This window comes from Phyllobates terribilis, unplaced genomic scaffold (assembly GCF_046119375.1).
Source record: "Phyllobates terribilis strain yellow unplaced genomic scaffold, ASM4611937v1 Scaffold_1__5_contigs__length_1240528914, whole genome shotgun sequence".
NCBI lineage: Eukaryota > Metazoa > Chordata > Amphibia > Anura > Dendrobatidae > Phyllobates > Phyllobates terribilis.
Window position 1 is genome coordinate 723,534,667 of NW_027362761.1, and position 17,071 is coordinate 723,551,737.

Consider the following 17,071-nt stretch of genomic DNA (forward strand, 5'->3'; position numbering starts at 1 on the left):
CGTTATCTCTCTGGTGTCTGCTCAAGCTAAGTGTATCCCCTTTGTTCGTCTACCTTGTTGTCTATAGTTTGTAGTTTGGCTTTACTAGTGCTCACCCTGTCCCCTACCTATCTAGGACCAAGCTCTAGGGACATTCAGGACTTAGGTTCCTGCTCGACGATAGGTGTGGAACCTATATAGGGATGGTAGGGTAGGTAGGGTGATATTAGATCTGCCTAGGGGTCTCCACTCCCCCTTTCCCTAATGTTTGGGCTTCCTTTCTCTCTTCCCTTCGTGTTGCACTTAGTCTTTCCCTCACCTTGCGTGACATGTGTTTGAGAGGCAGAGGCTCTCAGAAACAAAGATGGTCAGAGGTTCAACAATCTAAACAACTCAGGAATACTTCCATAAATCACTGTCTGTGAACACAGTTTGCTGTGTAATCTACAAATACAAGTTAAAGTTTTGTTATGCAGAGAAGAATCAAAGAAGCCATATATCAACACAATTCAAAAACGCTGCTGTGTTATCTGGGCCAAAGCTCATTTAACATGGAGTCACGCAAAACGGAAAACTATTCTGTGGTCAGATGAATACAAATTTGAAATTTTTTAAGGAAACCACGGACCCCATGTCCTACAGAATCAAGTGGAGAGGGACCATCCAACTTGACTTGTTATCAACGCACAATTCAAAAGCCTGCATCTCTGATGGTATGGCACTGTATGAGGTCCTATGCCATGGGCAGTTTACACATCTTGTAAGGCTCTATCAATGTTGAGCACTATATAGAGGTTGTAGAACATAAGCTCAGCAATTACAGACCTCTCCATTCATTGTAGGTGGGAAAACTTGCAAAATCGGCAGTGTATCAAATACTTATTTTCCCCACTGTAGGTGGCTATGAGGATATCATGCTGTATACAGGGAGCTGTGGTAGCATCATACTGTATATAGGGGAACTGGGGGGGACATAATATTGTGTGTAAGAGATTATGGGGGAATTATACTGTATAGAGGGAGCTGTAGTAGCATTATAATGTATATAGGGAGCTGTGGGGGCACCATGCTGTATATAGTGGGCTATGGGGGCACATTGTACAGTATATAAAGAGCTATGGACCATCATTCTCTATATTGGGAGCTGTAGAAGCTTCATACTGTGTATAGGAAACGGTGGGGAACATCAATACTGTGACAAGGTCGCTGTAGAGACATCATTCCGTATATATATAGAGATCTGTGGGTGCATCATACTGTATTTAGGGAGCTGTAGGTGCAATCATACTGTATATAGGTAGCTATAAGGGCATTATACTGTGCATAGGAGTCTGTAGGGCCATCATACTGTATATCGGGAGTTGTGAGGCCGTCATATTGTCTATACAATCATGGCTGAAAATGTTGGCACCCTTGACATTGTTCCAGAAAATGAAATATTTATCCCAGAAAATTACTGCTATTACACATGTTTTGTTATACTATGCACATGTTTATTTCCTTTGTGTGTATTGGAACAACACAAATAAAATTGAGATAAAACGGCAAATTGGACATAAATTCAAACAAAACAGCAAAAATGGGCCAGACAAAATTGTTGTCACCTTTCCAAAATTGTGGGTTAACCACTTTGTTTCAAGCATGTGATGCTCATTCAAACTCACCTGTGGCAAGTAACAGGTGTGGGCAATTTGAAAATCACACCTGAAACCAGATAAAATGGTTAATATAAAAATAAAACAAGGACTTTTTTCTGTGTGTGTCTTTCTTACTTTTGATTATGGGGTTAGTAATGAGGGTGTCTTATAGATGCCTCTCCATTACTAAACCCTGGGCTTGTTGTTAGTGGACATAAAACAGTTGACATCAACCCCAAAACTATTACCCCACTTGCCACCGCACCAGGGAAAGTGGAAAGAGCCCGGCAAAGCACCAGAATTGGCGCATCTAATGAATGCGCCTTTTCTGGGGTGGGTGGGGGCTGCTATTTTTAGGCTGGAGAAGGCCAATATCCATGGCCCCTTCCCAGTCTCAGAATACCAGACCCCAGCTTGGCTGGTTATCAAAAATAATCGTGGGGGGAGATTCACGCTGTTCTTTTAAACTATTTAAATAAATTAAAAAAAATGGTGTGGGCTGCAGTACTTGTCATGGCTGTGATTGAGCCGGAAGTACCCACACTGGAAAAGCTTGTTGATTGGCTGCACTGCAGCCTTTCAACAAACTTTGTCCAAGTTGTGAAACCCGAGCAGTAACATGGACTTCTGGGAGAAGTCCGTGCATGGACACTTGGTGTCCAGTGCGGACCCTGAACTTTACCATTCGGGTTCGCCCATCTCTTTTCACCGCTGATTTTATCCTTTGCAATACAAAGGATAAAGTCAGTGGTAAAGGTGCATCATTTGCAGAGTAGTATATGCAGCAATATCTGCACAATATCTGTGTGGATATTTCCGCTGTTAATTTGTTGTGAGATTTCCATTGTAGAAATCCCACAGCAAATACATTATGTAAATACACATAAAAATACTTTTCCAGAAATCTCTCTGCCACCTATAAGGCCAGAAATTTTTAAGAAGTGTCTCATTTTGTTAGTATTGATGGAACAAAACATTAAGTCAGTCAGGGGTGATACAGGGAGAGGGGGCTCAGCGAGGGTTCAGTTAGTCAGTGGTGATACTGGGAGAGAGGGCTCAGTCAGGGGTGATAGAGGGTGAGGGGACTCAGTCAGGGATAATACCGAGAGAGGGGGCTCAGTCAGTCAGTGGTGATATGGGGAGAAGGGGCTCAGTCAGTCAGGGGTAATATGGGGAGGGGGCTTAGTCATTCAGGGGTGATATGGAGGAGGGGGGTGCAGTCAGTCAGGGGTGATATGGTCAGAGATGGCTCAGTCAGTCAGGGGTGATATGGGGAGAGTGGGCTCAGTCAGTCTGGGGTGACTCAGGGAGAGGGAGCTCAGTAAGTCAGGAGTGATAAGAGGAGAGGGGGCTCAGTCAGGGGTGATACAGGGAGAAGGGGCTCAGTCAGTCAGGAGTGATATGGGGAGAGGGGGCTCAGTCAGGATGATGTAATAGGGTAATACGGGGAGGGGGTACAGTCAGTCAGAGGCGATACAGGGGTAGGAGGAGGCTCAGTCAGGGGTGATACAGGGAGAGGGGGCTCAGTCAGATAGGGGTGATACAGGGAGAGGTGGAAGAGTCATGGGTGATACAGGGGGAGTTTGCTCAGTCAGGGGTGACCCGGGGAGTAGGGTGCAGTCAGGGGTGATATAGGGGTAGAGGGCTCAGTCACCGTGATACAGGTGAAGGGATGCAGTCAGGAGTGATATAAGGGGAAGGGGCTAAGTCAGGGGTGATACAGGGGAGAGGGTGCAGGCAGGGGTGATATAGGGGAAGGGGCTCAGTCAGAGGTGATACAGAGGAGGGGTGCAGTCAGAAGTGATATAAGGGGAAGGAAGTCAGTCAAGGGTGATACAGGGGAGGTGTGCAGTCAGAGGTGATATGGGAGAGGAGGCTTACTCAGGGGTGATACAGGGGGAGGAGGCATGCAAGAGGGGGTGCAGTCAGTCAGGGGTGAAATGAGGGAATGTGGCCCTCATTAATTCCTATGTGAATTAGCCCCCTCCCCCTCTATTAGCCCTGACTAAAGGCCCCCCATTTGCACTTACTCGCTGTTAGGCTGGCGGGGGAGTCCTCCATTAATCATTGGGACTTTTTGTTGGAGGAAAAAAAAATTGCCTGCAGCAAAGTGGCCCTGCCGCCCTTGTACGCGTAGTAGCATCTCTCGTTTGCAGAGAAATGCTACTGTGCAAGCTGGCCAGCGGCACCATATTGCTGGCATAGAAGTAACACAGCATTTCAGAAAAGGAACATCATACCAACAGTAAAATGTCGTGGTAGTGTGATGGCTGGGGCTGTTTTGCTGCTTCATGACCTGGAAGACTTGCTGTGGTAAATGAAACCATGAATTCTGCTGTTTACCAAAAAATCCTGAAGGAGAATGTCTGGCCATCTGTTCATGACCTCAAGCTGAAGTGCACTTTGGTTATGCAGCAGGACAATGATCCAAACACACTAGCAAGTCCACCTCTGAATGGCTTAAGAAAAACAAAATGAAGACTTTGGAGTGGCCTAGTCAAAGTCCTGACTTTAATCCCATTAAGATGCTGTGACATGACCATAAAAAGGCTGTTCATTCTCGGAAACCCTCCAATATGGCTGAATTACAGCAATTTTGCAAAGATGAGTTGGCCAAAATTCCATCAAAGCGTTGATAAAGACTTATTGCCATTTATCGCAAACACCTGATTGCAGTTGTTGCTGCTAAGAGTGGCCCAACCAATTATTAGGTTTAGGGGCAATCACTTTTTCACACAGTACTGTAGGGGTTTTACTCATTTGGGTGCGTCGGAAGGCAAACAGGAAGCATGTTTCTTTAAATGTCCATGTCGGTTTATTACTTCATAAACCAAAAAGCAAAAAGGAATACAAACAGCCTTCAGTTTCAGGCAAAACAAAGTAAAATGTTCTTTAAGCAAGTCTCTGCTTAGCCAGTCCTGTGGGCACACAGGCTGGGTAGCGTCCAGTATCCTGGCTCGGTCTGAAGACAACCACACACAGGAGGCCTTCTCCCTCCAAACACACAGACCATGTGACAAACAACGGCATCCATTTTATTTTATCCTGCTAATAAAACAATGATTTTATAAAAACTACATCATGCAGCCCAGGAAGTGACAGATTCCTGGAATCAGGGTCTCTTCACCTAATTATGCGGCTCTCAGATAAGAGTGGAAGCAAAAACCTGGTGACAGATTTCCTTTAGAAGCTTTCAATGCTTTCTTAAAATCTATCAAAATAAATTCTGTTCTTTTCACAGGTTCGAATTTTGGGAACATTTAACTGGAAAATAAAGAAGAGTAATTTTTTCCAAAAGTTAACAGCTAGATGTTTCAGAAACAATAGAGAGCCAACTGAAGAGGAAGCCGATAAGCGACAATATGCCTTTGTAGATTTGGCAACCAAGTGCCATGCTGTTATCTGCTGCAGGGTGACTCCAAAACAGAAGGCTATGATTGTACAACTTGTAAAAAAATACAAAAAGGCCACCACTCTTGCGATCGGGGATGGAGCAAATGATGTCAACATGATTGCAAGTAAGTCTATGCATGGAGTACTGCTTAATATAGAAAAAGATTGAAAAAAGAATATAAATATGTACAGGCTAAATTTCCTGAAAAGAAGGGAAATGTCGGTACCGCAGTGTTATTTTAGTTAAAGTGAACCTGTCACCATGTCAAAAGTGAAGTTTTTGCACTTATTTTATTCCCATTGCTCCCCAGAGTGTAAAGTTTTTTGTTGTTTTCTTTTGTTAAATTCGCCATACGGTTCCAAAGATAAAGGACTTTTATCTAGTGCAAGTTTTTTATCTAGTGCTAGGTCAGTTCTCACAGGGAAATTTTTTAGAGCAGCCTAAAGACATGACCCCAGAGAAACTTGTGAGCAAAACCCTTGGTAAAGGCCACAAAAATGATCACTAAATAAAAATATAATTGGACCATATGGCGGAGTAAAAAATAAATAAAGAATGAATACTCAGGGGAGTAGTGGAAATAAAGTGAGCAAAAAACAGAATTGGTCACTAGATGGCAGAGCAAATATAATGCAGTGGTGTATTACATACATAAAATGCAGGGAGAGCCTAAATATTAGTGCAATGTGATGCATAGTCTAAAATAGTCAGCCAAACTTATATAGACAATTAAACAAGAATACATATATAAAGAGAATATACTGCTGACCACTCATGATCTGATATGGATCACTGTATCAACGTCCAAATCAGATGCTGATGCGTGTTTCAATCTAACTTCATCCAAAGGTAAGAAGTGGAGGGTTAAAATGGGTTTTATAAGGTCAACAGGAAGCAATGAATGAAAATAAGGACTGTGTATCACATTGCACTTACATTTTATGCTCTCCCTGCATTGTATGTATTTAATACACCATTGCATATTTACTCTGCCATCTAGTGGCCAATTTTGGTAATACATACAACATCTATGTGGATTGCATATTTTGCATGAACCTCCTTCCTCTTCTGTTTTCCTATGTATGTACAAATGTTTGTATTTTTTATTTTATCATGTGTGGTTATCAATGCATTATATACTATTGTATTTATTTGGAGTAATTTCTATATAGGATTTCCAAGGTGTTAAATAAGCAAGGTGTTTCTACTGGTAACATGATATTGCCTAGGATGTACAGTGGGTACGGTATGGAAAGTATTCAGACCCCTTTACATTTTTCACTCTTTGTTTCATTGCAGCCATTTGGTAAATTCTAAAAAGTTCATTTTTTTTCTCATTAAGGTACACTCTGCACCCCATCTTGACTGAAAAAAAACAGAAATGTAGAAATTTTTGCAAATTTATTAAAAAAGAAAAACTGAAATATCACATGGTCATAAGTATTGAGACCCTTTGCTCAGACACTCATATTTAAGTCACATGCTGGCCATTTCCTTGTGATCCTCCTTAAGATGGTTCTACTCTTTCATTGGAATCCAGCTGTGTTTAATTAAACTGATAGGACTTGATTTGGAAAGGCACACACCTGTCTATATAAGACCTCACAGCTCACAGTGTATGTCAGACCAAATGAGAATCATGAGCTCAAAAGAACTGCCAAAGGAGCTCAGAGACAGAATTGTGGCAAGGCACAGATCTGGCCAAGGTTACAAAAGAATTTCTGCATTACTCAAGGTTCCTAAGAGCACAGTGGTCTCCATAATCCTTAAATGGAAGAAGTTTGGGACCACCAGAAGTCTTCTTAGACCTGTCCGTCCAGCCAAACTGAGCAATCGTGGGAGAAGAGCTTTGGTGAGAGAGGTAAAGAAGAACCCCAAGATCACTGTGGCTGAGCTCCAGAGATGCAGTAGGGAGATGGGAGAAAGTTCCACAAAATCAACTATCACTGCAGCCCTCCACCAGTCGGGCCTTCATAGCAGAGTGGCCCGACGGAAGCCTCTCCTCAGTGAAAGACACCTCTCTGCTCCGTGCTCGGCGTCCTCCTCCCGCGCTGCTGGCAGATTGCGCTGCTTCCCAGGTACTGTGCTTAGGGCGCGCGCGCGCTCCCTCTCTCTTAAAGGGGCCACGCGCGCCGTCCTAAGGAGTCCCCGGCCAATTGCCGGAGGATCTCCCATATATAAGGTACCTCCTCCAAAATGGAGGTGCCCGAGCAAAGTTGTTTGCACTGTGTCTTCCTGTGCTTCAGCCCTCAGGTCCCGCTGCTAGCCTGACTTCTCGTCCTGCCTGCCAGCCTGTTGTCCGCCAGTTACCTGCCTGTTACCTGCCTTGTCTGTCAGACCGCTCACCTGGGAGAGTCCACCAGTTACCTACGTGTCACCTGCCTCGTCTGCCAGACCGCTCACCTGGGAGCGTCCACCAGTTACCTGCCTGTTACCTGCCTTGTCTGTCAGACGGCTCACCTGGGAGCGTCCACCAGTTACCTGCCTGTCACCTGCCTCATCTATCAGACCGCTCACCTGGGAGCGTCCACCAGTTACCTGCCTGTTACCTGCTGTCTCCGTCAGCCCGCTCACCAGGGAGCGCCCGCCAGTTACCTGTCAGGTATCCGCCTCATCTGTCTGCCCGCTCTCCTGGGAGCACCTGCTTGCTTTCTGCCAGCCTGCCTGGAGATCTTGCCGTCACTTGCCGTGACCACCTGCCTGTCTACCCTGAGACTGTCCCCGTCACTTGCCGTGACCACCTGCCTGTCTACCCAGAGACTGTCCCCGTCACTTGCCGTGACCACCTGCCTGTCTACCCAGAGACTGTCCCCGTCACTCGCCGTGACCACCTGCCTGATTACCCAGAGACTGTCCCCGTCACTTGCCGTGACCACCCGCCTGTCTACCCAGAGACTGTCCCCGTCACTCGCCGTGACCACCTGCCTGATTACCCAGAGACTGTCCCCGTCACTTGCTGTGGCTACCTGCTTGCCTTCCCTGGGAGTCACCCGCTTCCTTACAAGGACTTCCCCTTTGTATTGCAGCTCAGAGGTTCCACCTCCCGGCCCCGTTACTCAGACTATGAGAAATAAGATTCTCTGGTCTGATGAGACGAAGATAAAACTTTTTGGTGATAATTCTAAGTGGTATATGTGGAGAAAACCAGGAACTGCTCATCACCTGCCCAATACAATCCCAACAGTGAAACATGGTGGTGGCAGCACCATGCTATGGGGGTGTTTTTCAGCTACAGATGCAGGACAACTGGTTGCAATTGAAGGAAACATGAATGCGGCCAAGTACAGAGATATTCTGGATGAAAACCTCTTCCAGAGTGCTCTGGACCTCAGACTTGGCCGAAGGTTCATCTTCCAACAAGACAATGACCCTAAGCACACAGCTAAAATAACAAAGGAGTGGCTTCAGAACCACTCTGTGACCATTTTTGACTGGCCCAGCAAGAGCCCTGACCTAAACCCAATTGAGCATCTCTGGAGAGACCTGAAAATGGCTGTCCACCAACGTTCACCATCCAACCTGACGGAACTGGAGAGGATCTGCAAGGAAGAATGGCAGAGGATCCCAAAATCCAGGTATGAAAAACTTGTTGCATCATTCCCAAGAAGACTCATGGCTGTACTAGCTCAAAAGGATGGTTCTACTCAATACTGAGCAAAGGGTCTGAATACTTATGACCATGTGATATTTCAGTTTTTAAATAAATTTGCAAACATTTCTACATTTCTGTTTTTTTTTCAGTTAAGATGGGGTGCAGAGTGTACTTTAATGAGAAAAAATGAACTTTTGAACTTTTTAAAATTTACCAAATGGCTGCAATGAAACAAAGAGTGAAAAATTTAAAGGGGTCTGAATACTTTCCGTACCCACTGTATACCTCACATACTAACACTAAGGGAAGAGTCAGATGGCCATATAACTCGAACTAGGATTTCAACGCAATGCTCGGACAGGCCGGCGGCTCTCCCGACTCGAGCATTACAGCATGTATTTCTATGCAGCTGTCAGGAGAGCCGCTGGCCAGACCCAGCGTTACATTGCGATCCCTGTCTGGGTTATATGGCCGTCTCAGTCTTTGCTAAGAATGCATGATTGACTAATAAAGGTTTTTACTTGTACACTATGACAAGACGCGGTATATGCAGATACTATATACAAGTAAAACTAAATTTGTTGCATCTTTACACTTGACCACATCATCTAGAGAATTAAAAGCCAGGAACAATATTAGTATCGGCCCTGGTAGTTGCTATGCACCGGTCGGCATGATCACTTGGACCTACTGATATGTCTATTTGCGGGAACACCTTGTCAAATAGAACATACCGGTATGTCCAGTATCATGTAGGGGATTAAAAAACGAAATACAGAAATACTGTTATTTTTTTCATTTCACCTTCAAAAACTGTACTAAAAAGTGATTAAATGTCAAAGGTAGCACAAAATGAAACTAATGTAAACTTCATCTTGTCTCACAAAAAGTAAGCAAAAAAAGAGCTGTTTAGAAATTAGAAAAATAGACTTACACGAGGTCACACAAAAAGTACATTGGATATGGCTAAAAATATTTTAGATTCCAAATCATACAGATTATTTAGCTTCTAAATGACACAATATGAAGAGAATAAGAACATTATTCACAGTACATAATGCAGTGCAGATTATCAGAAAATTATTGAAAGGTTACAACGTCATCTTCCCATTTTATACCAATATGAGATTCTCATCTAAAGTGTTAAATAAATAAGATGTTTCTCTCTGTAAGATGATATCGCCTAGGATGTATACCTCACATATCAACACTAAGAATGTATGATGCGGTATATGCAAATATAATGTAAACTATAAGGAAAAACTGAAGTTGCTACATTTTTACAAACAGAGAAGATATGCAATATCAATAAATGTATATATTGCAAGATGAGGCCTGTTGTTTTCTACTTAATTGTAAAGAATGATTAGTGGAGTCACGTGCACCAAAAAGACTCAATTTTAGAACAGATGTTGGACACTCATATTAAGTACTTTTGCATGCTGTGCTATCATACTTGATATGGAACAAAACAAAAAAAATGAGCCAGAGCATATGTTGGTATAAGTGCAATGCAGAGATGTGTGTTCACACTGTGACCATTTAACAGACAGAACCTAAAATAAAAACAAAAAGAGCAAACACCCTGTAATAAGTAAATAGTAATAGTACACGTAAATAATATAGGGTACTTAGTTAAAATTATTTTGATCAAAAAAATGTAAAAGCCAATCCACTGCAACAAGGACAGTCCCGATTGGGTACACCTTGTCGCAGTGGGATGGCTTTATGGGACAATGAGCTACCGAGAACAATGACCTTTTGAGTATAATTGGCTGCCTGTTTAGACTGCAAGATTATCATGAAACGAGCGTTCCTTTGAACTCCTGCTCACCATCATCGTTCAGTGTAAATGCTCTTTTACTCAACTTTTTACCTCTAGTAAGTCATGATTAAAACAGTTTATTACCACACTGAAGCATGCCAGAGTTAAAAACCCTTAGGTCTCCGTTCCCACAATGAGCTTTTGGTGCGTTTTTGATGCTGCGTATTTTTGCTGCGTCCAAAACTCAGCATCTGACAGTTCCCACCAAGTGGATGGGATTTATAGAAATCTCATGTCCTCTGTTACGGGTCCGGGTGGTGGAACCTCTGTGCCACGATGCAAGGAGGGACCCAGAGGGGCGTAACTAAGTATCAACTCAGACCGACCCTGGTCGTACAGCGGCTAACGACTCCGTGACCAGGCAGGGACCGAGCAGAGGGACCAGGTGCTACTCTGGGGACGACCTTGTAAGAGAGCAGGTGGCTCCCACGGGTCAGATGGCTGGGACTGACCGGTATAGCAGATGGACACAACAAGCAGGCAGAAGTCTCTAGGTTAGCAGACAGGTGGTCACGGCACGTGACGGCAGAGCAGGCTGAAGTCTCTAGGTTAGCAGACAGGTGTTCACGGCACGTGACTGCAGAGCAGGCTGAAGTCTCTAGGTTAGCAGACAGGTGGTCACGGCAGTGACAGCAGGGGCCTCTAGGTAGGCTATCAGGTGGTCACGGCAAGTGACGGCCAAGCAGGCTGAAGTCTCTAGGTTAGCAGACAGGTGGTCACGGCAAGTGACAGCAGGAGCCTCCAGGTAGGCTATCAGGTGGTCACGGCAAGTGACGGCCAAGCCTCCAGGTAGGCTAGCAGGTAACAGGCAGGTAACAGGCGAGTGCTCCCAGGTGAGCGGGCTAGCAGGCAAGGCAGGTAGCTGGCAACAGGCGAGGACTCCCAGGTGAGCGGAACGACTTGCCCATAGACAGACTGGCGGGCTGAACGGAAGACAGACTGTCGGGCTGGAAAGTAGTCAGGCTGCGGACTGGAACAGTAATCAGGCTGGCAACGGGACCTGAGGGCTGAAGCAGAGGTAAGTATACTGTGCGACAACTATTGCTCGGGCACCTGCATTTTGGAGGAGGTGCCTTATATATGGGAGGTCCTCTGGCTATTGGCCGGGGACTCCTTAGGACGGCGAGCGGCCCCTTTAAGAGAGAGGGAGAGCGCGCGCGCCCTAAGCACGGTGCCAGGGAAGCTGCGCGCGCCGGCAGCAGCAGGAAGAGGAGAGCAGGAGGACGCCGCGCGGGGAGCGAGGAGGTGAGAGGGACGGCGTCTCTGCCTGGCAGGGGGCAGAGACGCCAATGCTACATCCTCTGTGCTTCTGTTTTACTCAGCGTAAACTGATCTGCTGTGCGTGTTTCAAATCTGCAACTTATCAATTTTTCTTGTGGGCACGCTGAGTTTTCTGTGCAGAATTTCCTCTAGACTTGCATTAGATGAGGAAATTCCGCAGGTAAAAAATGCACATGCGTTTTAAGTGTGTTTCTGCACCTAAGTATGTCAATAAAGTTTTGTCAAAGCCAAATACCAGGAAGTATCAAAAGCAAAGCAGCTTTATTTAACCCCTTAATAACATCTGACGTACTAATACGCGTCTGTGCCCTGGGACTTAAGAGCCAGACCCGTATTAGTACGTCATCGCAATCGCGCGCACACAGGCTGTGCGTGCGTGATCGCCGCCGGGTGTCAGCTGATTGTCACAGCTGACACCCGGTACTATGTGCAGGGAGCGGTCCTGCACCGCTCCCAGCACATTAACCCCTGCGATGCTGCGATCGAAGTCGATCGCAGCCGATCGCAGCATTGCGGGGGCAAGGGGAGGTGATCGCAGATACTCACCTCCTCTTCCGGCTTCCAGCGCTGTCTGCAAAGGCTTCCCGGGTGTTGCCATGACGACCCGATGTCGTCATGACAACATCCGGGTCACCAGACAGCAGGAAGATTGTTTGGACATGCGCAGTGCATCTCCAAACAATCTTCTCACTGTGCAGCGCTGATAGCCTGTATGACACAGGGATGGTGCTGCATTCCTGTGCCATGCAGGCGATCAGAGAAAAAAAAGTGAAAGTCCCATAGTGGGACAAAGTAATAAAGTATAAAAACTGTCAGTAAGTGAAAAAAAAAAAAAAAAATTGCAAAAATATAAAAAATAAATAAATAAAATAATCCACCAAAAATAAAAATATAATGTACCCATCAATAAATATTATTATAAAAAAAAACAAAAAAAACAATAAAAGTACACATATTTGGTATCGCCGCGTCCGGAACAACCTGACCTATAAAACTGTCCCACTAGTTAACCCCTTCAGTGAACACGGTAAAAAAAAAAAAAAAAACGAAGCAAAAAACAATGCTTTATCACCATACCGCCAAATAAAAAATGAAATAACACGCGATCAAAAAGACGAATATAAATAAAAATGGTACCGCTGAAAACATCATCTCGTCCCGCAAAAAACAAGCTGACATACAGCTCCATCAGCCGAAAAATAAAAAAGTTATAGCTCTCAGAATAAAGCTATGCTAAAAAATATTTTTTTCTATAAAATTGCTTTTATTATGTAAAAGTGCAAAACATAGAAAAACGATATAAATGTGGTACCGCTGTAAATGTACTGACCCGAAGAATAAAGATGCCTTATCACTTTTACCACACGCGGAACAGAATAATAAAAAAAAAAACCAATTCCTGAATTGTTGGTTTTTGTTTATTCTGCCTCCCAAAAATCGGAATAGAAAGCGATCAAAAAATGTCACGTGCCTGAAAATGGCACCAATAACAACGTCAACTCATCCTGCAAAAAACGAGCCATCACATGACTGTCTGCCAAAATCTGGAAAAATTATAGCTCTCAAAATATGGCGATGCAAAAACTAGATTTTACAAAAAATGCGTCTTTTTGTGTGTGACAGCTGTCAGTCATAAAAACCCCATATGATTCTGGTATTGCTGTAATCACACCAACCCGAAGAATAAAGTCGTCTAATCACTTATACCGCACGAGGAACGGCGTCAAAAATAAACTCTTGGGTTAGGATTGGGCTAGGGTTAGGGCTGGGTTTGGGGTTAGGGTTGTGCTAGGGTTAGGGTTGTGCTACTGTTAGGGTTGTGCTACGGTTAGGGTTGTGCTACGGTTAGGGTTGTGCTATGGTTAGGGCTGGGGTTGGGATTTTTTTCAAAAGTAAGAAAAAAGATGACGATATGGTGACTAGTGTTGAGCGCAAGTGCTCGCTACTTGAGTTTGCATCGGGTGCTCTGGTATGCATTGAGTATCGTGGGTATTTGAGTGACATGCTCGAGTCTCTGCCCCATATGCTTCGCGGGCAAAAAAACTTTACGGGGATTGCCTGCCATGCACGAGCGATCCCCGCATGTTTTTTTTTGGGTGTCTAATAACCGTGAAACATGCGGAGCAGGGACTCGAGCATGTCACTCGAGCACACGCTGTACATGGTGCATACCTGAGTACCCGATGCAAACTCAAGTAGCGAGCACTTGCGCTCAAGACTAATGACAACTTATTCAATATGATGACCTAATGTAAACAAATTCTGTGTCGTACCTTTGGGTTCAAAATGTTCACTATACACCTTAATAAAATCCTTGAGGGGTATAGTTTCCAAAATGGGGTCACTTGTGGGGGAGCTCCACTGTTTAGGCACATCACGGGCTCTCCAAACGCGACATGGTGTCCGCTAACAATTTGAGCCGACAATTTGCTAGCGGATACCATGTTGCATTTGGAGAGTCCCTGTGTGCCCAAACATTGGAGCTCCCCCACAAGTGACCCCATTTTGGAAACTAGACCCCCCAAGGCACCTATTTAGATGCATAGTAAGCACTTGGAACCCCCAGGTGTTTCACAAATTGATTCATAAATATGAAAAAGTGTTTTTTTTTTCACTTTTTCATTTTTACGAATCAATTTGTGAAGCACCTGGGGGTTCCAAGTGCTCACTATGCATCTACATAGGTGCCTTGGGGTGTCTAGTTTCCAAAATGGGTTCACTTGTGGGGGAGCTCCAATGTTTGGGCACACAGGGGCTCTCCAAACGCAACATGATGTCCGCTAACAATTTGAGCCGACAATTTGCTAGCGGATACCATGTTGCATTTGGAGAGTCCCTGTGTGCCCAAACATTGGAGCTCCCCCACAAGTGACCCCATTTTGGAAACTAGACCCCCCAAGGCACCTATCTAGATGCATAGTGAGCACTTGGAACCCCCAGGTGTTTCACAAATTGATTCATAAATATGAAAAAGTGTTTTTTTTTCACTTTTTCATTTTTACGAATCAATTTGTGAAGCACCTGGGAGTTCCAAGTGCTCACTATGCATCTACATAGGTGCCATGGGGTGTCTAGTTTCCAAAATCGGGTCACTTGTGGGGGAGCTCCAAAGTTTGGGCACACAGGGGCTCTCCAAACGCGACATGGTGTCCGCTAGCAAATTGAATGGAAAATCGGCTCAAATTGTTAGCGGTCGCCATGGCGCGTTTGGAGAGCTACTGCGTGCACAAACTTTGGAGCTCCCCCACAAGTGACCCCATTTTGGAAACTAGACCCCCCAAGGCACCTATCTAGATGCATAGTGAGCACTTGGAACCCCCAGGTGTTTCACAAATTGATTCATAAATATGAAAAAGTGTTTTTTTTTTCACTTTTTCATTTTTACGAATCAATTTGTGAAGCACCAGGGGGTTCCAAGTGCTCACTATGCATCTAGATAGGTGCCTTTGGGGGTCTAGTTTCCAAAATGGGGTCACTTGTGGGGGAGCTCCAAAGTTTGGGCACACAGGGGCTCTCCAAACGCGACATGGTGTCCGCTAGCAAATTGAATGGAAAATCGGCTCAAATTGTTAGCGGACGCCATGTTGCGTTTGGAGAGCTACTGCGTGCACAAACATTGGAGCTCCCCCACAAGTGACCCCATTTTGGAAACTAGACCCCCCAAGGCACCTATCTAGATGCATAGTGAGCACTTGGAACCCCCAGGTGCTTCACAAATTGATTCGTAAAAATGAAAAAGTGAAAAAAAAACACTTTTTCATATTTATGAATCAATTTGTGAAACACCTGGGGGTTCCAAGTGCTTACTATGCATCTAGATAGGTGCCTTGGGGGGTCTAGTTTCCAAAATGGGGTCACTTGTGGAGGAGCTCCAAAGTTTGGGCACACAGGGGCTCTCCAAACGCAACTTGGTGTCCGCTAACAATTTGAGCCGATTTTCCATTCAATTTGTTAGCGGATACCATGTTGCATTTGGAGAGTCCCTGTGTGCCCAAACATTGGAGCTCTCCCACAAGTGACCCCATTTTGGAAACTAGACCCCCCAAGGCACCTATCTAGATGCATAGTGAGCACTTGGAACCCCCAGGTGCTTCACAAATTGATTCATAAAAATGAAAAAGTGTTTTTTTTTTCACTTTTTCATTTTTACGAATCAATTTGTGAAGCACCTGGGGGTTCCAAGTGCTTACTATGCATCTAGATAGGTGCCTTCGGGGGTCTAGTTTCCAAAATGGGGTCACTTGTGGGGGAGCTCCAATGTTTGGGCACACAGGGGCTCTCCAAACACAACATGGCGTCCGCTAATTATTCAAGCAAATTTTACAATCAAAAAGTCAAATGGCGCTCCTTCCTTTCCGAGCCCTGCCGTGCGCCCAAACAGTGTTTTTTCCCCACATATTGTGTATCTGCGTGCCCAGGGGAAATTGCACAACAAATTTTGGGGTCCATTTTTTTCTTGTTACCTCTGTGAAAATAAAAAAAATTGGGTCTAAAGTAACATTTTTGTGAAAAAAGTTAAATGTTCATTTTTTTCTTCCACATTCAAAAAATTCCTGTGAAGCACCTGAAGGGTTGATAAAGTTCTTGAATGTGGTTTTGAGCACCTTGAGGGGTGCAGTTTTTAGAATGGTGTCACTTTTGGGTATTTTCTGTCATAAAGACCTCTCAAAGTGACTTCAAATGTGATGTGGTCCCTAAAAAAATGGTTTTGTAAATTTTGTTGGAAAAATGAGAAATCGCTGGTCAACTTTTGACCCTTATAGCTCCCTAACAAAAAAAAAATTTGATTCCAAAATTGGGCTGATGTAAAGTAGACATGTGGGAAATGTTATTTATTAACTCTTTTGTGTGACATATCTGATTTAAGGGCATAAAAATTCAAATTTTGAAAATTGCTAAATTTTCAAAATTTTCGCCAAAATTTCCGTTTTTTTCACAAATAAACGCAAGTGATATCGAAGAAATTTTACCACAATCATGAAGTACAATATGTCACGAAAAAACAGTCTCAGAATCAGGGGGATCCGTTGAAGCGTTCCAGAGTAATTACCTCATAAAGTGACAGTGGTCATAATTGTAAAAATTGGCCTGGTCATTAACGTACAAACCACCCTCGGGGCTTAAGGGGTTAAAGCATGACACACCAAAAAGAGACTAAAACTGCAGCATCAAAAATGCATTAAAAAAATGCAAGTAACCTAATTTAAATAACACTGGTAAACCGTTATTTTGGTGCTAGCGATGTCTGAATGGTTTTATATGAAGTTTATGGTGCTGATTAAGAATATGACTTCGGTATTGCCAGATTGGCTCTAGTTTCTGAAATAATTAATAGTTCATTAATAAACTACAGTAGAATTCGG

At 44.2% G+C, this 17,071-nt stretch overlaps 1 protein-coding gene across 1 annotated transcript in view; it reads left to right on the plus strand.

The window, feature by feature from the left end:
• ATP8B3 (ATPase phospholipid transporting 8B3) overlaps window positions 1-17,071 on the plus strand; it is a 1,018,530-nt gene that overhangs the window by 718,734 nt on the left and 282,725 nt on the right. The window contains exon 22 of the mRNA XM_073686335.1: window positions 4,858-5,134. Within this exon, the coding sequence (XP_073542436.1) occupies window positions 4,858-5,134 (277 nt within the window). The remainder of the gene's footprint in view (window positions 1-4,857; window positions 5,135-17,071) is intronic.